This window comes from Chiloscyllium plagiosum, unplaced genomic scaffold, assembly GCF_037043375.1.
Source record: "Chiloscyllium plagiosum isolate Xiang-an unplaced genomic scaffold, Cpla_swu_hap1 HiC_scaffold_32, whole genome shotgun sequence".
NCBI classification, from domain to species: Eukaryota; Metazoa; Chordata; class Chondrichthyes; order Orectolobiformes; family Hemiscylliidae; genus Chiloscyllium; species Chiloscyllium plagiosum.
Genome location: NW_028270170.1, coordinates 14,831,496 through 14,857,167, shown reverse-complemented (window position 1 = coordinate 14,857,167; position 25,672 = coordinate 14,831,496). Strand labels below are relative to the sequence as shown.

The 25,672-nt window shown below is 40.7% G+C and overlaps 1 protein-coding gene across 4 annotated transcripts in view; it reads right to left on the bottom strand.

Moving 5' to 3' along the window:
- Positions 1 to 25,672, bottom strand: part of LOC122539836 (ORM1-like protein 3) — a 50,624-nt gene that overhangs the window by 5,906 nt on the left and 19,046 nt on the right. For 2 of the 4 annotated variants that reach the window (XM_043674938.2, XM_043674936.2), the window contains one exon: positions 9,400 to 9,591. In XM_043674938.2, the coding sequence (XP_043530873.1) occupies positions 9,400 to 9,573 (174 nt within the window). In that variant the 5' untranslated portion in view covers positions 9,574 to 9,591. Of the gene's footprint in view, positions 1 to 9,399; positions 9,597 to 11,464; positions 11,637 to 25,672 lie in introns of those variants that run through there. The other 2 variants (XM_087977810.1, XM_043674937.2) reach the window with 2 other exon arrangements.

Sequence of the window (25,672 nt, the reverse complement as noted above, 5' to 3'; positions counted from 1 at the left end):
TCGGACTCAGCACCGCCTTCTTGACCTGCAATCTTCTTCCCGACCTCTCTGCCCCCACCCTCTCTCCGGCCTATCACCCTCACCTTAACCTCCTTCCACCTATCGCATTCCCAACGCCCCTTCCCCAAGTCTCTCCTCCCTACCTTTTATCTTAGCCTGCTTGGCACACCTTCCTCATTCCTGAAGAAGGGCTTATGCCCGAAATGTCGATTCTCCTGCTCCTTGGATGCTGCCTGACCTGCTGCGCTTTTCCAGCAACACATTTTTCAGCTCTGATCTCCAGCATCTGCAGTCCTCACTTTCTCCCACTCATTTAACCTGTCAATACTTGCTACCTCATTATGTTCTCTTCATAACTTAATTTCCTACCTATTGTTAGAACAAAAAACAATACAGCATAGGAACAGGCCCTACGGTCCTCCAGGCCTGTGCTGACACATTTTGCTCTTCCATAACTAAGACTGTCTTCACTTACAGGATCAGTATCCCTCTATTCCCTTCCTATTCACTGACCCATCCAGGTGCTTTTTGAATCCTGCTATTGTGTCCGTTTTCACCACTTCCTCTGGCAGCATGTTCCAGGCACTCTCACCTTTGTGTGAAAAACCTACCGCGCACATCTCTTTTAAACACTCCCCTCCTGCATCATGAACCTGTGTCCCCTAGTAAGTAATTGACCCCTCCACCCTGGGAAAATGCCTCACACTTTCTGCTTCATCCATGCCATTTACAATCTTATAAACTTCTATAAGGTTGCCTGTCAACCTCCAGCGTTCCAGTGAAAGCAAACCCAGTCTATCCAATCTTTCCTCATTGTTAAAAGCCCTCATACCAGGCAACATCCTGGTAAACTTTTACGGTACCCTCTTCAAAGCATCCACATCTTTCTGGTAGCGTGGTGATCAGAACTGTATGCAATATTCCACGTGTGGCCTAACTATAGTTCTACAAAGCTACAGCATAAGTTGCTTATCTTTATACTCAATGCCCCTTCTAATGAAGGAGAAAGTGAGGTATGCAGATGCTGGAGATCAGAGCTGAAAATGTGTTGCTGGAAAAGCGCATCAGGTCAGGCAGCATCCAGGGAACAGGAGAATCGACGTTTCGGGCATAAGCCCTTCTTCATTCCTGAAGAAGGGCTTATGCCCGAAACGTCGATTCTCCTGTTCCCTGGATGCTGCCTGACCTGCTGCGCTTTTCCAGCAACACATTTTCAGCCCCTTCTAATGAAGGCAAGCATGTCTTTTTTTTAAAACTACCATATCTACTTGAGCTGTCGGTGTGGACTTGTTGGGCCAAATAGCCCGTTTCTACACTGTAGGGAATCTAATTATTAACTGTCTTTAATTTGATAACTTTGGAAGGTGTAAGGCCTCTTGGATTACTGAAATGAATCATGAAAATTTTTTGACAAAACTACAACATTTCAAAACTACTTACAGGAGGTGGAAGAGAAGTCGAGTTAGACGATAATCAAATCAGCAATGAGCTCACTAAATGACAGAGATGGTTTGATGGATCCAGTGGTCTGTTCCTGGCTCTATTTCTTACAGGTAGCTAGCCCTTTGCCACAAGAGTGCAACACTTAGAATGCAATTTGTTCTCCTCTCCCAAAGATGTATGCTGGGGTACAATTCAAGTCTTAATGGCAATGTGGTATTTCGACCATATGATGAATCATCCTATATCAGACAAAAGATCCGTTTGATTCGCCATGGACAATATTAATAGAGAAAAAAAAAGACAAACCTGACACTGTGTACTGATAGCTCCAGTTTTGCAATATTCTGAGAGGCTCCCCATCCTCCTCTTCCTAAATGTATTCCTATAGTAGTTACAGCGCCAGAGACCTGGGTTCGATTCTTGCCTCAGGTGACTATCTGTGTGGAGCTTGCACATTCACCCTGTGTCTGCATGGATCTCCTCCGAGTGCTCTGGCTTCCTCCCACAGTCCAAAGATGTGCAATTTAGGTGAACTGGCCAAACTAAATTGCCCGTAGTGTTAAGTGCATTAGTCAGGGGTAAATATAGAGTAGGGAAACGGGTCTGGGTGGGTTGCTCTTCAGAGGGTCAGTCTGGACTTGTTGGGCTAAATGGCCTGATTCCACACTGTAGGTAATCTAGTCTAATGTTTCGACTGCTTTTTTCCACTTTTATCCATTTTAGGCCTCCTGTTTGCCAATATCTCAATTTGAAGCTTATGTCTTAAAGGTTCAAATCTTTCATGGTTTCCACCGCTTCCTATTATTATGATCACCTGTAGGTGCATAAGTCCCTCTCACAAGACAACTGTATGATGTCACCTGGAGTACTGCATACAGTGGGTGGTGGCGTCTGATTTCTACAGATTTATCTGAACCCAAGGCCCTTTAATACGACACCAAGTGGTGCTTTAACTCAACAGACAAGTGGGATTTTAAAGCTACTCGCACTCAAATATTCTCAAGTAACCCCAATAACCGATGAGCCCTTTCAATATCCATGTTTCACATTTACCACTATATACTTTGCTCATATTCCATAAATACACCTAAATCTCACCTTGGTCAAGGAGCACTTCATTGTGTACACATAACATGCAATACATCTACTTAACACGAAATGCCAATTTCTGTTGGATAACACAACCTGCCCAGATCCTTTCAGGGACAATAACTTTGTCACTTAGCCACACACCATTTACTATTAGTGCACTCCGCATATTCACCCCTACATTCCAGAAACTTAGAGCTCCAGCAAGCACTGCAACCTTCCTTCCCAAAGGACAGAGCCCTCTTGCGTTTCTCAACACTTGCTTCTTCCTATTAGCCTGTCAGTTTGATACAACTCGTTGAAAAGTATGGCACTGGAAAAGCACAGCTGGTCAGGCAGCATCCAAGGAGCAGGAGAATCAATATTTCAGGCATGAGCCCTTCATCAGGCATTCCTGATGAGGCGCTTATGCCCAAAACATCAATTCCCCTGCTCCTTGGATGCTGCCTGACCTGCTGTGCTTTCCCAGCACCACACTTTTCGACTCTGATCTTCAGGATCTGCAGTCCTCACTTTCTCCCAGTTTAATACAACTGATCTAACACCAACTCCATGAGACTCCATTTTAGAGGTCTCACTGACTAGACTTCACTGGACACATCCTATTATGCCAGGAAAATATCACCATTAAAAATCGGTCTCCTCCTCTAATCGAGAGAGTTGTAACGTATCCATGCAAACAAGTCTCACATCGAAGTCAATTTAAATATTTTTGGAGGAACAGGTGCAATTTTTTTCCAATTAGCTTGGTACAGTGACAAGAAGCCTTCTTTTTCCCCAGTCTATTAGTTCCTTCCTGCCATTAAAATTTACAGTAGACATCTGTGCTTTTCGAGCACCATTGATTTTCCTGCTCCTCGGATGCTGCCTGACCTGTTGTGCTTTTCCAACACCACTCTAATCTAGTTATCATGCCTTGCGATGTCTATCTCTATACTCTTTCAGTAACCTGTTTTGCCTCCCACTTAATCCCAATTTTTTACACCAGCATTCACTATCAGGGTACCTGTGCTATTCAGTGATGCTCTCCTGTTCATCCCACACTTCCGGCTTTTTTTTCTCCTCACTCCTTAATGCATTCCTCAGTGAATACCTGTCACAATCTCCTGAAAGTGCAGGGATGAATATTTCTTTACCTCAAAATCTCACTGGATAAAATTCCATCTCATCACTTCCATTTACTCAAATTAAATATGCAACTTTCCATACGTATCTCTATATAAGCAACTTTGGGGAAATCACCTACAGCATTAAAAATCAATACGATTTCAGTGATCATATGAACCTTCATATGCTGCTTTCCACCAAAATCTTTGGGCACCATATTGAAAATCCTAACCAAATGCCCCCATGAAGTGTTGCTTATTGCTCCCAGTAATCAAATGACAAACACGCCCATAACGGGACATGAAATTGCAATGACAAAGCAACAGTATAAAGCTGCTTGAACAGATTTCTTCCCAGAAATTTCAAGTATCTTGCAAATTTCAAATCCAAGTCGAGCTGGATGCTGGAAAAGCACAGCAGGTCAGGCAGCATCCGAGGAGAACTGACATTTTGGGCGTAAGCCCTTCATCAAACCCTTCTGCTCTTTGGATGCTGCCTGACCTGCTGTGCTTTTCTAGCACCCCACTCTCGACTCTGATCTCCCAGCATCTGCAGTCCTCATGTTCTCCTAGCAAATTTCAAAATCAGTAAATAAATTGATGGAGAAGAAAATTAAGTTTGAGAGATGTATGCAGTATAGACAGATGAGTAATGAAATAGCAAAAAAGTGTAAAATGCGTATAGAGTAAAACATTGGTGACCAATACATTAAAAATTAGACCTGTGAGCACTAAACAGACAAACCAGAGCTTCTTTTAAAAATCCAAACTGGCACTGTGCAGTGTTGGAGCTCAGAGAATGCACATTATAGCAACATTGCAGTCTGAAAAAACCCAACATGTGCCGACATTTCAAACAGATTTTGTCTATAGTCTATTGTCCACTGTTGAGAGACTTCAATCAAAAAAATCAAGGCCTTTTTCTTAAAAAGAATCAAATTACCACATTAGGCCTGTGTGTGGTAATCACACTGAGGGTTGACTGTTTTCAGGAGCAGAATGCTTCCGCTTTTGGCATCATACCAGCATTAAGAACTCCCATATTCAGCATAAAAGACAAATGGAATAAGTAAAACCCCACTTCTCTTTCATATGCTAAACTGCTTAATCCTAACTTCACAGGAAGGTCCCCTTACTGGAGATGTGTGGCACATCCAAAATAAAGCCTGAGTAATTCAAATTTAGGATAGTGGATCTGTCGCCATTAAAACTAAGCAATCATCACGTCAGCTGAAACTGAAATAAATGCTAATGCTGCTTGTAGCGACTGCTACATCTGCTATCATGGTACGTCACACTCACTTACACATTCACTGTAACTCATCACTCTGGCGTCCACAGTCCAACTCTGCTCAGGTGAATCCCACCAGATTCCTCCCCTCCACTCTGCCCTTTGGAGAGATGTCTGCAGCTTTTCAGCTCTGATCAAATGGAATATTAGTCACAGAGCTGTCCAGCACAGAAACAGACCCTTCAGTCCAACTTATCCATGCTGACCAGATATCCTAAATTAATCTAGTTTCATTTGTCAACATTTGTCCCATATCCCCTAAGCTGCTCCTATTCATGTAACCATCCAGATGCAATTTAGCTGTTATGACTGTACCAGCCTCCGATTGAGTTTTTTGAAGTAGCAAAGAGGATTGATGAGGACAGAGCGGTAGATGTGATCTATATACTTCAGTAAGGCGTTCAACAAGGTTCCCCATGGGAGACTGATTAGCAAGGTTAGATCTCATGGAATACAGGGAGAACTAGCCATTTGGATGCAGAACTGGCTCAAAGGTAGAAGACAGAGGGTGGTGGTGGAGGGTTGCTTTTCAAACTGGAGGCCTGTGACCAGTGGTGTACCACAAAGATCGGTGCTGGGTCCACTGCTTTTCGTCATTTATATAAGTGATTTGGATGCAAGCATAAGAGGTACAGTTAGTAAGTTTGCAGATGACTCCAAAATTGGAGGTGTAGTGGACAGCGAAGAGGGTTACTTCAGATTACAACAGGATCTTTACCAGATGGGCCAGTGGGCTGAGAAGTGGCAGATGGAGTTTAATTCAGATAAATGCAGGGTGCTGCATTTTGGGAAAGCAAATCTTAGCAGTACTTATACACTTAATGGTAAGGTCGTAGGGAGTGTTGCTGAACAAAGAGACCTTGGAGTGCAGGTTCATAGCTCCTTGAAAGTGGAGTTGCAGGTAGATAGGATAGTGAAGGCGGCGCTTGGTATGCTTTTTGTTATTGGACAGATTATTGAGTACAGGAGTTGGGAGGTCATGTTGCGGCTGTACAGGACATTGGTTAGGCCACTGTTGGAATATTGCATGCAATTCTGGTCTCCTTCCTATCAGAAAGATGCTGTGAAACTTGAAAGGGTTCGGAAAAGATTTACAAGGATGTTGCCAGGGTTGGAGGATTTGAGATATAGGGAGAGGCTGAACAGGCTGGGGCTGTTTTCCCTGAAGCGTCGGAGGCTGAGGGGTGACCTTGTAGAGGTTTACAAAATTATGAGGGGCATGGATAGGGTAAATAGGCAAAGTCGTTTCCCTGGGGTGAGGGAATCCAGAACTAGAGGTTTAGGGTGAGAGGGGAGAGACACAAAAGAGACCTAAGGGGCAACTTTTTCCACACAGAGGGTGGTACGTGTATGGAATGAGCTGCCAGAGGAAGTGGTAGAGGCTGGTACAATTGCAACATTTAAGAGGCATTTGGATGGGTATATGAATAGGAAGGGTTTGGAGGGATATGGGCCGGGTGCTGGCTGGTGGGGCTAGATTGGGTTGGGATATCTGGTCGGCATGGATGGGTTGGACCAAAGGGTCTGTTTACATGCTGTACATCTCGATGACTCTATTACCTCCTTGCACAGCTCATTCCATACAGATACCACCCTCTGCTTGAAACGTGGCCTCTTAGGTCTCTTTTAAATCTTTCCCTTCTCACTATAAATCTATGCCCTCTAGTTTTGGACTCCCCTACCCTGGAGAAAAAACCTTGGCTACTTACCCTATCCATGATTTTATAAACCTCTCTAAGGTCACCCCTCAGCTTCCAGGGAAAATAGCCCCAGCCTATTCAGCTTCTCCCTGTAGCTCAAACCCTCCAGCCCTGGCAACATCTTTTTAAATCTTTTCTGAACCCTTTCAATGTTTCACAACATCTTTCTTTTAGGAGGGAGACCAGAACTGCGCGCAGTATTCCACAAGTGACCAAGCCAATGTCCTGTGCTGCTGTGATATGATCTCAACTCCTAAACTCAATGCACTGACCAATAAAGGCAAGCATACCAAATACCTTCACCGTCCTGTACATCTGGACTCCACTTTCAAGGAACTATGAACTTGCACTCCAAGGTCTTTTGTTCAACACCACTCCCCAGGACCTTATCATTATGTGTATAAGTCCTGCGCTGATTTGCCTTTCCAAAATGCAGCACCCTACATTTCACTAAATTAAACTCCATTTTGGCAATATTGACATTTTTTTATCTGGATTTCCCTTCTTGGGTGTATTTTTGCTCTTGCAATTTCAAGCACCTCTTCATTTTACTCATGATTTGTTCGAGGGACTTCATGTTTAGGAAGCAGGTAATGACATAACTAGCTTACACAGGAATGGCTACTTTAATAACCTCCAGCAATAAACTATCAGTTTGTCCCTCTGCCTTATCCGGTCCCCATTGGGGATTTTCTGCATTTACTGCTAGCACCAAAAGAATGCCAACAGCAGCAAGCTGGATATGTGGGTGTCAGTTGTGAGAGCTAGCAAGCTACGTGCAGTTCATGGATATCTACACTGAAGCAGACCACACGAGTTGGCCTCCCATTTGAGCTGACCTTGTGGAGAGAGAATATAGAGTTTCACTTAAGTATGTTTCATTTCAGTAAAAGACTGCAGTTGTTCAGATTTTGCATTGAAGGTTAGAAATGTGAAACAGGCAACTTTGTTCGACAGAAAAAGGGGTTGCACCTGGGCTGAAGACTCCAGCAGCAACAGCATTCAAAAGGTGCAAAATCCTCACGTTAACATGTACACAGTCCATAAATAAACATAGATGCAAAGATTTAAAGCTCATTAACAAGGAAATAAAGTATTATACTTAGTAGCAACTTGCACAACATCACACTAAAATAAATCCTGGAGGCATAACAAAATCAGGTGGCAAGGAATATACAAACCAATGTGACCAAGCCAATGTCCAGTACTGCTGTGATGCTCCTGCTAAATATTACAGGTTAGTTATCCGTTACCTGCATGTCTGTAAACCAAAACAAACCTAAACACTAAAGCGGACCAGAACAGATCTAAAAGTCAAGGTTTTTGCCAAAGGCCCCAAATGGATCTATCTGCAAGTGTGTCTGAAAACTGAAAATATCCTTTATTCAAAAATCCATTTGGTTCTGATGTTTTCAGATAATCTATGTAGATTGGAAATACTTTAATTGCACTGGAGTGCTCACATTTAACTCCAGGTTTTGTAAACTGAGTCTAGATAATGCACTTCCAAAACACTACCTCAGAGGGAACGGCTATTCGCATTCTGAAATGTTGTGTTGCATGTTCCATAGATTTTATAATGGTAATGACTGCCGCACTACTTGTTAGTTACCTTTAATCAGCGGACAGCTCAAAAAGACAGCTGGAATTTTTCAATGTTATTAACTCTTCCACTTTATCCTTATTTAAATTGGGGAGGGATGAGAGTTGATGGGGCAATGAAGCAATGAAGGCAACAACTTGGTTGACACAAGTAAAATGCATAGGGATAGAAGTGAAACATAGGAACAGAAGTAGGTCATTCTGCTATTCTGCTGCTCAACAGATTAAAGCTGATTTGTATCACAGCTCCATGTACTTGGCTTGGATCCATGCAATAAAAATCTATCAATATTAATTTTAGAAGGAATTACATTTTTTTTTGGAAAAGGAGTGTTCCAGATTTCCACTACTCTTCATGTGACGAGTGATTCCTGACATCACCCCTGAACAGCATAGCTCTGTTTTGAGGTTAAGCCCTCATTCCCCTTCCAAGGCTTCTCTCTATTCACGGAAACGAATCATTTAAGTATTCTAAAAAAAAACTCAACCAGATTACCCCTTAATCTTCTTTGCCAAGGGAATGCACGTTCAATCTTTGTAATCTGCCTTTATGATTTAACACTTTTAGTTCTGGTTTCATTCAAGAGAACAGCCTCTCTAAGGTCAATAATCGTCCAAAAGCCTATTTCACAGAACTAAATGAAATACTCTTGGATGTAGGCATCCCATTTCATCACCTAATGAGAGCTCAGTAACTTGTCTAGGAAGCTACTCCAACATGAAGGAGGAAAGGGAACAAGAAATAATCTGATCATGTAGCCAGTGCAATAAGAGCTATGATACGAGTCCAGGCTGATTTTAAAGTATTTTACTTACAAGCTTCCAAAACACATTCATGTACAGATATTTTTAGAAATCTTATTTTTTTGCAACTGTCGTAAAAGAGGCAAAGTTTAGTAAAACCAATATGAAAATGAAAAAACTAAACCAGGGAAAAAAGCATGACACAATGTTGGCTGCAGAAATAATTAAAAGCCGGAAATTAAGCTTCTACTCATCCCCAACTTAAAGAGAAAAAAAATGAAGAACTAATACTCTCAATGATTCCTACTCTTGCATGCAGTGTACACGTTTCCTTTACAGCACATCTAAATGTCAGCGTCTGAAATAGTCTGAAAAGCGTTACTGCATCTTCAATGATTTGCGTCAACACTTCAATCAGCCTTACCATATTGTGAATAACATTAGTGAGTGTCCATACCACTGGCACACTGAAGAATGGGATGCTCAACAGAATGATGTGAAGCAAACCTATCCCCAGGATATAAGACAGCCAGATCCCACGGCTGTTCATAACCCGGGTATTTGGGTTCACTTCACTGTGAGCAGTGCCCACATTCATGGCTTGTTTCTTGTCAACCTAAGCTGGGGGAAGAAAAGAAATGCAGAATTAAGTTCTGAATTTTTTTTTAATTCAAGGGACACATACTGATTATTCATGGTGACTACAGCAATAATTAAAAAACAAAGTTAAGCTAGCAAGTTTTGAGTAGATTTGTAGCTCAGGTTGAGGTTCTGCATGTAGGTTTGCTCGCTGAGCTGGAAGGTTCATTTTCAGACGTTTTGTCACCTTTCTAGGTAACATCTTCAGTTGGCCTCCGAACAAAGCACTGTTGATTATTCCTGCTTTCTATTTATATGTTTGGGTTTCTTTGGGTTGGTGATGGTGACGAAATGTCTGAAAATGAACCTTCCAGCTCAGCGAGCAAACCTACATCCAGGAAGTTAAGCTCCCACACATCCCCAAACAAATGGAAAAAACTATTCAAGTGGAAAACATAACATTTTATATTCTTGCAAGCAATATACATGGCTGCTGTCTTAGCCATTCTAGCCTTTGAGGGCGGCACGGCGGCACAGTGGTTAGCACTGTTGCCTCACAGCGCCAAAGACCCGGGTTCAATTCCCGCCTCAGGTGATTGACTGTGTGGAGTTTGCATGTTCTCCCCGTGTCTGCATGGGTTTCCTCTGGGTGCTCCGGTTTCCTCCTATAGTCCAAAGATGTGCAGGTAAGGTGAATTGGCCATGCTAAATTGCCCGTAGTGTTAGGTAAGGGGTAAATGTAGGGGTATGGGTGGGTTGCGCTTCGGCGGGTCGGTGTGGACTTGTTGGGCCGAAGGGCCTGTTTCCACATTGTAATGTAATCTAATCTAATCTTTACTATTACTTATTAACTAACTCAGTAGTATGAATTCAGAATTAAGTCAGCTTGTGGTGGATTCAATTTTCTTTTTATTTAAAATGGAGAATTCGTATTTCATCTCCAGTATCAATAAACAAAACAGTATCGTGCATCGCTTTAAAACCAAGACCACTGCAGTTTGTCATATCTAAGGATTGTCACGCTCTGTTATTGATTGTATGTTCCCTTTAATAATTCCACAACTGGCTTTGAGAGACTGATTGATTCATGTCATTAATCTTTAAGACTTATTGAGGACATTTACAATTCAATTGTAAAATTCACAGCAGTCACCAACAAGTTTGGAATAAACATTACGGCTAGAAAAGCAAGCAAACACACAAACATAGTCACAATATTGTGGCACGGTGGCTCAGTGATTAGCACTGCTGCCTCACAGCGCCAGGGACCCGAGTTCAATTCCAGCCTCGGGTGACTGTCTGTGTGGAGTTTGCACATTCTCCCAGTGTCTGCATGGGTTTCCTCCGGGTGCTCCAGTTTCCTCCCACAGTCCAAAGATGTGCAGGTTAGGTGCATTGGCCATGCTAAGTTGCCCGTAGTGTTAGGTGCATTAGTCGGGGTAATGTAGGGGAATGGGTCTGGGTGGGTTAGTCTCCGGAGGGTCGGTGTGGACTTGTTGGGCTGAAGGGCCTGTTTCCACACTGTAGGGAATCTAATCTAATCTAATATTGTATTTGTGTAGAAGTCTAGATTTCTTGAAATAGTGTTTTGAGAATCCAAGTCACAATTTCATCCTTCTATTCTTTCTGAAAACCAGCCTGCAATTAGCCTGACCAAAAAAAAATCAGTCTTTTCACCTTTCTGAAACACTGATGGCATTAACAAAGGCTATAAGAATTAAAAACAGTCTTTTACTGAGAGGCTTTATTGGGGAAAATGAGGGAAACAAGGAAAGAAATACGAATATATATTTATGTTATTTTCCAAAAGTCTTACATATGAAAGTGCGATCACAACAGAAAAAAAACTTCAAATTACGCTGAACTATAACCACGGATGTTTAATCATAATCACAAGCTTCACTGTTTACCTTTCATGTTCGATTGCCTTTAGATATCCAATGGCATTACCCAATTAATTACTTATCTTCTTTTATAGATTAAAACATTTCCAGAGACAGAGAAAACCTTGGCCACATATTCAGAGGTACTCGGTGTCAAAGTCGACAAATATCTTTGGCAGTTGACATCGCAGAAGTGAATCCAAATGGGAAATAACAACAAATTTATATGCTCACCAAGAAAGGATGCTTAAAACCTGCAATACCTGAAAGGATGACTCGTGAAGGTGTGTGCTGTGCAGACAAAGACAATGATTAAATCATTTGTGTCCATCAATTCAAAGTGAGCCATTTAAAAATTGACGAGCGTTCTCTCGCAACTGACAATATTTTATCCTACTTTCTTCAACATAAAATTCACAGAGTATAAACAGTGGCCATTTTCTCCTAAAAGTCCTGAAGCATAAAACCCTTTAATACAATGCTTCTGCATATTTAATAGCCTTCCAACAACTTTTGGAGCTACACCCAGCTTTGAAATGTGCTGCGATATCTGATGATGTCTGAGGTTTTGGGAGCACGTCATCAATAGGAGGGGCTTGATCGTTTCCAAAATATAAATAAAGTAGCTACACAACTATTGATGCACAACAACACATTTTTCTGAGAGGAGGTGGTGGTGGTGTTTTCAGGCAAATGTTTTTGTTTTCCCCACCTAATTTGATTTAACAAAACATCAACAACACATCACCTTTCCCTGGCACATCTGACTCAGAGCAATGAAATCAGAATAGTACTTAGGTTTAAGAAGAACCCTGCTCTAGAATAATATTCAAACCTTGATCTGAATAGCCAGTATTCCGCACAACATTAAGAAATGTCTTTACCTCCAGTGGTCTTATCAACTGGGTGAGGACATTATGCAAACACATACCGAAACTAAATTCACATGGTCCAACCAAGAAGCAAAAATATTCTGTCCAATTTTCTTCCTTCGCTCTCAAGGCAGTGCCTTATGAAATAGTACCTCCCCCCCCCCGCCCAATTTACCTTTCCTGACAGTTGTAATAACCAGAGTCTGATCAGGTACTTAACATACACATAGGTACTGACATTGGAGTGACGAGACGCAAGTCCTTGCTGATTTTTTCACCACTCCCCACTAGCTCAGAGGCAAAGAAAGTAATCACAATTTTGGAACTCTAAATCATTACTATAACAAAGTAGTCCACAGCTCACACGTGTGGTTTCTGGCAATCTTCATATTTATGGAATAGACTTTTTTCAGTTGACCAACAGTGATTGATTAAAGAGAGATAGATACAATTGGTAATTCAGCAGTATTAGGTTATTCTACTTGAAAATAATACTGACTTTATGAATCACATTGATTTGTGTACAATTACAGCATTTAAAAGATATTTATATAGAGACATGAATAGGAAATGCTTGGAGATGTTTATGGGCCAGGAGCAGGCAGGTGGGACTGGTTTAGTTTGAGATTACGTTTGATATGGACTGAAGGGTCTGTTTTCATGCTGTATGACTCTATGACTCATTCATGGAAACAACAAATAATTTGCTTTTCCCAGGTTTTCAACCTCTGACTTTTTATCACTTTGAGGCCTTTAGTACCTTCAGCTGAGCAGTAGCGGCTGCTCAACAATATGCCATATGCAACTCCAATAGCTCAGCTGAGATTGCGAACAAATTTACACGGTAATCTGAATAGAAGTAACTTAACAGAGTCATAAAACAGATTTAGGCCCTTTGGCCCATTGTGTCTTTGTCATGATCTACTGTTTTTGCCTCCAATAATTTTGTATACCTCAATCAGATCCCTGCAGCCCCCTTTGCTCCAAGGGGAACAAATTCAGTCTGTCAGGACTTTCCACCCCGGGCAACATCCTGTTGAACCTCCTCTGCACCCTCTCCAGTGCAATCACATCCTTCTAATGATGTGATAATGAGAACTACATATGTAGCCTAACCAATGCTTTATAAAGTTTAACAAGACTTCCTTACTCCTGTATTCTATTCCTTGGCTAATGATAGCATCCCATATGTATTCTTCACCACGCTGTATTTTTTTTTAAGATTAGATTAGATTCCCTAAAATGTGGAAACCGACCCTTTGGCCCAACCAGTCCACACCGACCCTCCAAAGAGTAACCCACCCAGATCCAACCCCCTCTGACTAATTGACCTAACACTATGGGGCAACATAGCATGGCCAATTCACCTGACCTGTGCATCTTTGGACTGTGGGAGGAAACCTCAGCACCCGGAGGAAATCCACACAGACACAGGGAGAATGTGCAAACTCCACACAGTAGTAGCAGTGCTAACCATTGAGCCACCATGCCACCCTATACCTGAGCTGACACCTAAACAAGGTCCCTTTGCTCCTTAATACTCCAAACAGGCCTACCATTCATTACAAATACCCTTCCCTTATTAGGCCTCCCAAAATGGATCACCTCACACTTATCAGGATTAAATTCCATCAGCCTTTGTTCTGCTCAATTTATCAGCTGATCAATAATCAGACTGTAGCCTGAGACTATTCCCCTCACTAACACCACCAATTCGCGTAATCTGCAAACTTAAATCATACCTTCTGCATTCATACCCAAGTCATTAACGTGCAAGTCATTAATATTTCTTGGTGGTAGAATGTTAATACAAACCACATCCTCACTTAATACAGCTACATCAAAAGGTTGCATGTTGATGCATTTTAAATTGTAAAGTTTGGTGATTATTTTCAGCTTTTAAAACGTGGAGGTGCTTTAGTAGACAATTCATGTTTGCTATATCTCACCAAACAAAACTGCTCTCCTAAAAACAACAATCTAAAAGGGCTGCTAGAATACTTTCCAACAGAACTCTGCATAACAGAATGCCTAATAAAATTTGCCATTGGTATTGGGCAAAAAGAAATTCTGGATGTAGGTTTGCTCGCTGAGCTGGGAGGTTCATTTCCAGACATTTCATCACCCTATTACGTAACATCTTCAGTGGACCTCAGGTGACACAGTGCTTTCTATTTGTATGTTTGGGTTTCTTCGGGTTGGTGATGACATTTCCTGCTGTGATGACATTTCCTGCTGTGATGACATTTCCTGTTCTTTTTCTCAGGGGGTGGTAGACAGGTCTAACTCGATGTATTTGTTGATAGAGTTCCGGTAAATTACAAAATACCTTGCAAGAATTGTAACAAACACTGCATTGGACAAACAGGCAGAAAATTAGCCACCAGGATACATGAACACCAATTAGCCACAAAACGACATGACCCTCTCTCACTAGTATCCTTACATACAGATAAGGAAGGACATTACTTCAACTGGGACAACACACCCATCCTAGGACAAGCCAAGCAGAGACACGCACGAGAATTTCTAGAAGCATGGCATTCCAACCGGAACTCTATCAACAAACACAGAGTTCGACCCCATGTACCACCCCCCCCCCCCCCCCCGAGGAAAAAAAGAACAGGAAATGACATCACTGCAGGAAGTGACACCAACTCAAAGAAACCCAAACATATACATAGAAAGCAGACTCATGTACACTGCTTCACCTGAGGCCCACTGAAGATGTTACCTAGCAGGTTGATGAAACGTCTGGAAATGAACCTCCCGGCTCAGCGAGCAAACCTACATCCAGAACCTAAACCTGAGCTACAAATGTTCTCAAAACTTGCTAAAAATTAAATTCCACAAAACAGGCAAACAGGCAAATTATATTAATTTGCTGAATATAAAACACTACAATTAAGACCTCTACACGATAACAGCCTCTGTACAATCGAGATGTAGCTTAATTCAAAATATCTAAATCAGAGCTAATAAATCCATTTTATTGAACAGATGAGAATTACATACCATAATTTTAATCCTGACAAAGCTAACAAAAATAAATTGCAACTTTCTGGTGAAAAGCAATTACAATGTCTTTACTTGAAAATATGTAGTTCCTTAATATTTGGACGAGAACAGGCTAACCTGCCTTCTTTATCTCTGGATTAAACCTTGCTTCAATGGATAACGAATAAACTTATTAAGTTTACCTGAAGGTATCTCTTTTCCCTGACAATATTTTACTTACAAAATTAAATTGCCATTGAGTAGACAATTATGTCACACAATAATGTCTGAATGTAATAATCGACAGTTTGTTGTCACAATCACTACTACAGAAAGTAACTGATTTGCATTAACTTTCAGAGTACCCAATGTAAGGCAGAGATGTCTAAACTACGGTTGTGGCCATGTTTCTATACCTGGTCTCAAACATCCGTTGACTCACTGACTTACACTAATAAAACCAGAAGCAGTGGTGAAACAAAACATGAAATAACTTGCACACCTTTGTCTAGTTTGGAATCAAATAACTGAATTAAAGGAATATTGAGTTAAGTGGCTTGGTGGGTAGAACCTTCACGTGAATTACATGGTCCCCAATTCAAGTCTCAGTCCACGGCTAGTGCACAAACCTCAAGGCACTGCTGTTTAGTACTACAACTTGCACTGCCTGACCTGCTGTCTTTTGGAGGAGACATTAAAATGAGAACATGCTTAGAGATCTGGTCATTGTTGTTGGTGGGAGTTTGCATTTCCCACATTTCAACCATATCTGTACTTCAAACATACTTCAATGGCTGTGAAGCACTTTGAGATTTCCAGCAGTTAAAGAAAGTGCTCTATACTTGCAAGACATTCTGTCTTACTCATTTCAAATGATCTCATTATTCTATTTTATAAGCACTAACCTCCTTGAGGTATCATTGGCATTCCTTAATTAAAATTACAGGAAAATTCTAGTTCTTTTCAATGCATAAAATAACTTTAAATTATCAGAGAAGGGTGCAATTGAATAGCTTCCAGCAGTAAGCTTTGTGAAATACGGATTGCCCAGTTTACCATCTGCTTTTGGTGAGATAACAGTGAGTACATGAGACTGGAGAAACCATTTCATATGAATTTCAATCCCACTGCAGGTGTCTGGTCTCCCTCTCAGTGTCTTGTCACAGTAATGCTCTTAGAGGAAAGCTAAACCTGCTCCCTTGCGATCATTCTAACTTAATATTTTAATGGTTGACCCACATGCCAAAGTATATTTAATTGCACGTGATATTTAAACGATGCATCAAAACCAAACAATCTAATTTTAAAAACTGTAAAGTTTTCTAACACTTCATCAACAAGTTCACAATATTATGTAAATCGTTTGTCCTGAATTGTATCAATCTTCATAGGAAGGTTCTTTTGATAAGTTACATTTGTACGTTATTCAGCTTTACAACACACTCTGGCAAAGGAGAGTTAGGCCACCTATCCAATGGACTCTGTCTGTCTGTCTCTGGTGTGACGTTTGCTAGGAGACACACAAAGATGCGGCCCAGCTCATATATCCCTTTGTCTTGAATTTCTTTCAGCAAAGCATCTGGTGTACGCTCCATACCTTTCTGAAAACAGATCAGTGGCGAGATGAATTACAGCATAGAAAGTGAGGATAGCAAGTTTCAATCATGTCCAGGACAGGAGTACTGGAAAAAATCTTAAAGATTGAAAAAGGTAGAACATTTAAGCCTTTTTAAATGCTAGCATTCCTGAAGAACTGGCCACATTCCCAAAACATACACCTCACTCAAATTTTTTTTTAAAAATGGGATTGAGTTTCAGGATGGGCAGAGATCATTTAGAAAGCGAATATGATGACACCATTTCTGACCCTGAAACCATGGAAAATTTTTTTAAAAGCGCATCAGTATGAAGCCCTGTTCCCTTCAATATATGACTACAACCACACAGTCAAGATCTCCATTCAAACTAACTTAAAAATTCCAAAGGAATCAATTTATCTTAAGTTTTCTGATAAAACATGTATTTCTTCCAGTTATCGTCATAATCAGAACAACCTGGGTCTAATTTATCTCCTTAAAAAGGTATAATGATTTCTTAACTCTCTTGTGCTGCAGTGGTAGTGTCCCTTCCCCTGGACCAGAGGCCTAGGTTCGTGTCCCACCTACCTCAAAGGTGTGTAATGGCAACTCTGAACAGGTTGATTAGAAAAATAGGCGTAATGATTTCTTTTGGCTGGAAAGGAAATTAGATCCTGCCTTCACTCTCTATTCTCTTAAAAACCATTCAAGTTACAGAAGGCTACTAATATTCATTGCATCCATCCTTTTTGAGGCTGAGAACATGTTGACCAATCCTATTTTTTAAACAAACTTATTTACAAACTTATTTAAACAAACAAACAAAATTTATTTCTAGTCGATTTTCATACTGAGTCCAACATCAAATCAATCTATAAACATCTTTGAACACAACCAATTGTTCTACTGCCTAACAACTTTCCCTTTTTAGTGATGAATGTTATAGACAAGGTCAAGAACATGATGGTTGTTGAGAATGGAAGCACTTAGAATATTGAGCATTGAAATCAGCTTCATGCTCTTGTCTGTTTTTCTAGCACAAACACGTTTTGCAAATCACAACATAGTTACATAATCCACGCCTACTACATCATTTCCATTTCCTGTATCCAACACAGTTGGCCTCAGACTCTGTTTAATGGTGATTCAGATAATTATAACTGGACTGTCCAACACATCAAACATGATTCCTGCAGCTAGCAGGCAGGGCAAACATCTATTCTATGCAACTGAGCCAAATTCAAATAAGTCACAGCAGTCCAGTTTCTGCCGGACATTTAAGAAAAAGAATATAAATAAAAACCGTAAGGTTTCTAACAAAACTGCAACACTGGCATAAATGTTTTGGGGATGTCCTGATGTTATTAAAGGAATGTAAGATTTTCTTTGTTAATATTCTGGGTGTAGTACATGCAGTGACATATTCTGTAAGCTCATGAGTTTCAAATCAACTGTAAAACAATAGATTCACCGGACACACATTCTACGCTAAATTACATCCAGCACAAGCACTGACATTTAGACCAAGCTAACTAAGACCATAAGGCTATGACAATTACAAAGCATTTATTAGCTATGAATATGTTTCCTAAGATCTTATTTCTGAAGGAATTGCATTCGTGCTGTTAATGCAGAATGTCAACCAAATTGCCAAAAATTGAAACAAATCACCATTTTGATGTTTTGAATAGGCCACATGTGGAATAGCATTGGTTTTACAGCCACCATTTTAACAGCCTGCCTTTCTCCAGTTTCAGAGTCAGTAAAACAGCAATGTCAGACTCAATTCTTTTTTAAAAAAAGGTCAAACATAGCTTTAAGTGCTCCCTCCAACTGTATTTCACACAGTTTATTTGAACATGAAAATTTCATACCGTATCTCTTCTTTTATGCAATTTCTACTAAGAATTATGTGGTGTATGAAAAATGACAAAAGATATTGTCTACAGTCCATTTTTGAGTTAAATAATAACAGAGAAGCTAAATAATTCATACACAAATTATTTACAATATCTGCAGATTTCAACAGTAAAATGAAGCTCTGGTATTTTACTCTGTAAGAAAGCCTGGTTTGCTCCAGAAAGCAATGGATTAAAGCCAGACCTAGACAATGGAAATGAGCAGCCAGACATTTTTTTTTTTAAAAACACACAGGAATCATTCTTCTAAAATTCTGTGAAATCAACTCTATTATCGAGGTTCACAACTGACTCTCGTTTCTGCATTACCTTGGATACTCTAATCGTTGCTGCATTGTAAACAGCTTTTGGTTCCCAAGTTCCTGAAGACAATGTGCCCATACAAATATAATCAGATTGAAAAGCAAAGACATAGAGCTCTGTGTTGCATCAACCAGAGATTGGAATTGCTGAGAATGTACAAGCTTTCTGAACTGCACAGGCTGCTTTAGAAATGCACTGATCCTGCACCGAAACACCACAGACATTGAACTCTAATACACAAAATTATGATGCTGAATTGCATCCTGATGCAGTGACAACTGAAGTAGTTTATAATCTGAGATTAACCACTCATCTATTCCACTCACTATTTTCCTTGAAAGCATTAAGTACAGGCTTACCACCATAATCTGTCACAGTACCCAAATCAGGTTAGGAAAGACAGGGAAAGCCAGCTACATTTTGAAAAGTTGGATTGCAAAGGCAGATGGAAAGCAATTTCTGTTTACCCAATTTAAGTAGCTCTTTAAAAGTGGGTCAATAAAGTAGCCACAGAAGATACATTGTGGTTGACAGTATTAACTTGCATCAGTTACTGATTCTGTCAAGGAAAATTGAGGTTAGTTAGCTGGTCTGTGCTTGTGAATCATTTTATGAATTAGCCCTAATAAAAGCCTGAGAGACCATATCACTTGGACAGACGTGGCAACAAGGAACAGGTGACAATAAACAAAACACCTGAGAGAATAGTCCTTCACATGTTAATGATTTCTTCCATCAACATCTTGCTTGCTGTCTGCCAAACAGCCGGAGATTAGAAAAAACAAGAACACATCAAACGGTCACCATGGTACACTGAAGATGATACAAGCCTAACAGAGCTGAAGAATCCTTTTCCCACATCTCACGCTCCAGTACCTCTTGCTACAAAGGCAGTAACTATTGTAATGCTGGCATCAGCATCTAAAGAAAGGATTAGATTATATTCAGATACAACAGAAGTCAACTACAGCACAGATGTTGGTTATGGTGATTTGGAGGCCAATCAGCTCAGTTCCAGGTCATCACTGTAAGCATTACTCAGGGTAGTGTCCTCGGCCAAAGAACCAGTTACTTCATCGGTGAGCCATCCTCCAATGACAAGGTCAGAATGGGAATACTCACCAATGATTACATACGATATACAGCTCATCAGATACTGAAAGAACCCATTCCCATTTGCAGCTAAACGTGGACAGCATTTCGACGGAGAAAGTATATAGAATATAAGCAGGTAGAGAAAGAGTTAAGATTTGAGTTTTGAGAAACGAGGTTCAGCTGAGCATAACTCATAAGAACTTACAGTGAACAGTGGGGTGCTGAAGGCAAAGGGTAAAGGGTTAACAAAGTGGAAAAGTATTCATTATGTACAGCCAGTTAATAATATTGGAAACATTCAGTATGTAAGGTCAGGTTAACAAGGTGAAAAGCATTCATTATGCAGTTAAGGTTAAGAACATTTATTGTGTAACAGCAGATGGCTTAATCTTTACTGTTGATGCTCGCTATTGCGACGGTCACCCAATCAATATGAATGTTACCTTATCTGGATGCTCCCTCCCTGTAAAATGAATTATATATTCATTTAGAAATTGCTGTTAGAGAGAAGACTGAGAACCCATGTCAATGTGCATATGGGTGATCATTCTCCCCAGATCTGCGTGGGTTTCCTCTGGGAGTTCCGGTTTCCTCCCAGAATCCAAAGATGTGCAGGTTAGGTGGATTAGCCCAAATTAAATTGTCCACAGTGAGAGGTACACAAGTAGGGGAATAGATCTGGGTGGGTTACTCTTCAGTGAGTCGGTGTGGACTTGTTGGGTCGAAGGGCCTGTTTCCACACTGTAGGGAATCTAATCTAATTCCAAAAACGTGTGTTCTTGCAAAAGAAGAAATTCCTCCACATCCAAGGATTTAGTCTGCTCTGGCTTCCTTATTGTGGGCCTGATGTATTTTTAGTGCATTAGTTAAAGCTACTGCACCTTTTGTAAATTTTCAGAAATTTTACATTTTGCCAGGCTCTACATAGATTTCCTCAGATTATATATCCTCAGAAATCTATATTTGCAGCTTGGAAGAAGTGCGGATGACTAGATTGTTAATAATATACATCAATTATTAAAACATTAATACAGCCTTCTAACTCTCAAACACTTTCCAACATCCACAAGTCAGGAATGCAACGGAATAATACCCATTTGTTTCGACGAGTGCAACTTCAGCAAGTAGTTCATCACTACCTTCGTCATTGGCCATCCACCACCACTGTGGTCTGTATTATCTGCGATATCTGCACTACAAGTTTAACAATTTCTTAAACTAAAATTCTGAGCTTCCTGTGCCTCAGAAGAGAATATCTGCCACGCTCCGACCTGCTGAATAACTCTTATGCAAAGTTTTACAGCCATGGGGAATGCTTTAAGGAAGGGATCCAGGCAGGAAATGAGGTTAAAGGTAACCACCCTGGTCAAAAAAAATGCTGCGCAAGAAATCTGCTAGGATGAAAGCAAGACTGCACTTGGATCTGAATAATGGAAGGCAAGACATGTCAAAACAACCAATGCCTACTTAGGGAGTTCTTTTATGCAGACAAATATCAATAGAGTTCATAGGGACAAAAAAAAAGCTCTTTTTGAAAAGTCGTTATTTTAGCAGTTTCCATAAACATGCTCGATCCAATGCATTCTTTAAGATCAGCATGCTATGCTCCACCAGACAAAAAAATGTCTCTCAGAATAAATACGTGCATGCTTCAGCTGTTCAAACATCCTCTGCCTGGGAAATTAGCGATTGATGCAAGCAGGTCAAACCCGTAGAGTACAGATTTTTTCTTTGAGGTCAAGAAGGTTGTACAGCTAAACTTGAAATCTATTTTCTGTAAACAGCAAAACTTGCATATTAAACAAATTAGGGTATAGACTCAACCAAGCATGGCACAAATTTGGGTATAAATTCATCTGCAAGGCTTTTCATTAAACTTGACGAAGAATGGATACACATATACGAATAAAATGATCACAGCAATAATTTCAAAATTCAATTGTGTCCCACTCAGTGGCTATTAAGATGCTTTATTGATGGTGAATTTACACAATTTACCTTCAGTAGCAAACGAGGAGATGGTGGGATAGTGTGAATTCCCCAACTTAATGTTCTGGGAGCATGGGTTCAAATCTTACCATAGCAGATCGTGAAATTTAAAATCACGAATAAGCCAACCAAGGAACAGCCATGAAACAACCCTCAATTGGTGTTACAAATCCATCTGGTTCACTGATGTCTTTTAAGAAAGGAAACCTGCTGTCCTTGCCTGGTCTGCCCTATTTGTGACTCCAGACCTATGTCGCTTCATTGAATAGAACTCCTACACTGTAGAAGCAGCCATTCAGCCCATCGAGTCCACACCAACCATCCAAACAACATCCCCTTCCAAACCCACCCTATACTTGTAACCCTGCATTTACCATGGCCAATCCACTAAACCTGCATGTCCCTGGACAAAATGGGCAATTTAGCATGGCCAACCCACCTAACCTGTACATCTTTGGACCGTGGGAGGAAACGCCCACAGACATGGGGAGAACATGCGAACTTCACATAGACAGTCACCCAAGGTGGAATCAAACCCACATGCCTGGCACTGAGAGGCAGCAGTGTTAACTACTGAGCCAACATGCTGCACTTGATTCTTAACTGCCCTCTGGCAATTAGTGATGGACAATAAATGCTGGCCTAGTCAGCAACATCCATCTCCGATGTATGAACTAGAAAAAACCAAAGCGAATGATTCTGCAAAAACTGAAGCAACCTACTGCTGTAAAGAAACCATTAAAATTTTACTGAGCTGGGATAGCTTGAAAGGCATACGTAAATGCTTCCTGACAGACGGCACTTCTTACAACCAGTTGGAGAATACTTAATCAGGTTGATGGATTTTCTCAAAAATCTAAATTTTCACCCTTTTGCTTTTAAACTCCTCCTCAAAACACTGACTCCAAGTAGGGATGAGCAATAAATGCTGGCCCAGCCAACATTGCTCACATCCCATGAACAGACATACAAACCCCACAATGTCTTTATTTTCCTGCACCCATCCCAGAACAACTTAGAAATATCAAATAATAGGTCTAGAGCTGGTGTAAATGGGAAGAGCATAGAAATAAGCTGGCTATGGGTAGGTCCTCTCCTCATTTATCTATGGCTGATGGTTTTCTGCTTTCACCTCAGTTGCTTGTGTAAAAGTTTCCTGTCACCAACACCAAAGATTAATATGACCATTATAAACAACTGCTGTCTGGAAAACTGGATTAGATCAGATTAGATTCCCCTACAGTGTGAACACAGGCCCTTCGGCCCAACCAGTCCACACCAACCCTCCGAAGAGTAACTCATCCAGACCCATTTCCCTCTGACTAATGCACCTAACACTAAGGGCAATTTAGCATGGCCAATTCACCTGACCGGCACATCTTTTGGACTATGGGAGGAAACCGGAGCAGACACGGGGAGAATGTGCAAACTCCACACAGACAGTCGTCTGAGGCTGGAAATGAACCTGGGACCCTGGTGCTTTGAGGCAGCAGTGCTAACCACTGAGCCACCCAGCCACCTCTGGTGTCAGAGGTTATGACCTGAAATTATTAAAGTCAATGTTGAGTCCAGAAGAGTGTGAAGTGCTGTCTCTCGAGCTTTATTGGAATAATATAGGACATCAGGGACAGCAATATCAGAGCAGCAGGTCTGTGTGGACTTGTTGGGCCGAAGGACCTGTTTCCACACTGAAAGTAATCTTAAAAAAAAATCAACCCAGTGAAGCAGAATTGAAACGACCAGGCAAGTAGAAGTTCAGGGTCACATTTTAGAGTGGAATAGACATGTTCCACAAAGTAGCAACCAAATTAGTGCTTGATCTCCCAAACACAGGAAAGATTGCATCATGAGCAATTTGAGTAATACAGTGTAACATCTTAAAGGTGGCATGAGTAATTTGTTGATTAATTTTTGAAAGGATTTGTGGTCCTGATTGTTGGGAAGTGGGAAAGTAAAAGACCAGGTCAGATGCAGCATACACCTTGTCTTTACCGCTTCCCCCTGTGATTGCATGAAAAGTGAAGGGGTGAATGAGGAGTGGACCAGGGTGTTGCCAAATAGAGGTTAAAAGGGAAAGGGAGGGATGGTGTGTTTGGCACGTAGTTTTAGGGTGTTTCAACATACACTGCTGGGAACATTTTCCATTATCTACCCACACTGAACATGGACGTGACTGAACATGCCAGAATCCTGAATGTACTAGGTGCTATTTTTATACTTTACAAAATAAATAAAGACGAAGAATGTACTGTTATAATCACGACAAGTGACTTGTTGTGGCAGCTTTTAAGCGATTAAAGCATTTGACATTTCCACATGCATTAGCTTTTTATGCAAGTTATTGTACTCAAAACATACGCCATGCAAAAGTGTGAATATTTGTGTCGTGTCACCCCAAATTATTTGCGCTAGTGATGGCTTATGCGTCTAGTAATTCACAAGACTGAGATAATTGTTAGTGATAAGCCAGAATAAATCAAAAGCAAGTAGTATTAATTGAAACAAAAGTAAAGTAATTCCACAGAAATGGGCACTGCAAGCCCGAGAGAGAGATAGGAGATGGGAGATTCTAGAAAATTGTGAACGAGTCACCTGGAAATACATGCATAGTGGATGAGAACAATTTTAGTTTTCTGTAAGATAACAGTGTTGGAACCTGTGAAGGGGTACGGCTGGGAAACAGTTACTTGGTAATCGTCTCGGATATCAATTCCAAAAACCAGCAATTCTCCTTGAACAACTCCTTCCTTCAGCAGCTTCGGAAAATACCATTCTTAGACTGACTAACTGACTTGCTGACATGTCTAGCATTGGTAGTCTCAATTCCAAATATAGTTTAGATTAGATTACTAGATTAGATTACTTACTTATCCAACAGGCTTTCAAAGAGACTGCAAACTATACATAAACCCTGGAACTATCACTTAACCTTAACTGGTCCTTGTGTTGTCACAACATACACACAATATGATTTGGAGATTGTTTCTTTCAACTGCTGCCAGTTTGCTCATGGGGAAAATGTAAAGTTTATTTTGGCTTTGCAAAGAATTGTGGAACCTCAAGGATCAGGAAATCAATCGACAATGCCTTTATCGACTTTGGTGAAGTTAGAAATTAAAAATACGTGGGCAAATCCTGTTTTTTTTTATAAAATCCAAATCAATAGGGTAGAAAGGAAACTTGAACATCTGCTGAGACTGAGGCTCAGTTTTGCATTATCACCCAACAACCTTTAATGGAATGGATTACAGACAGACAGTCGCCATTGTCTCTGGCAACACCTTTGACAGAGAAAAAAAGAAATTGGTTGGCAGACTTTCCTGTTTACCAGGTTAGGTCTGCTCATCATGAAGAAAGGTAAAACTGGGAAGATTTGATGATAGGTGCCAAGTACAATATTATGACTTTGCAACCAAGTAAAGTATTGGTTGGAAAATACCAAGGACATCTGGGGCAGTTATGGCAAAAGTTGGCGCTCTGGTG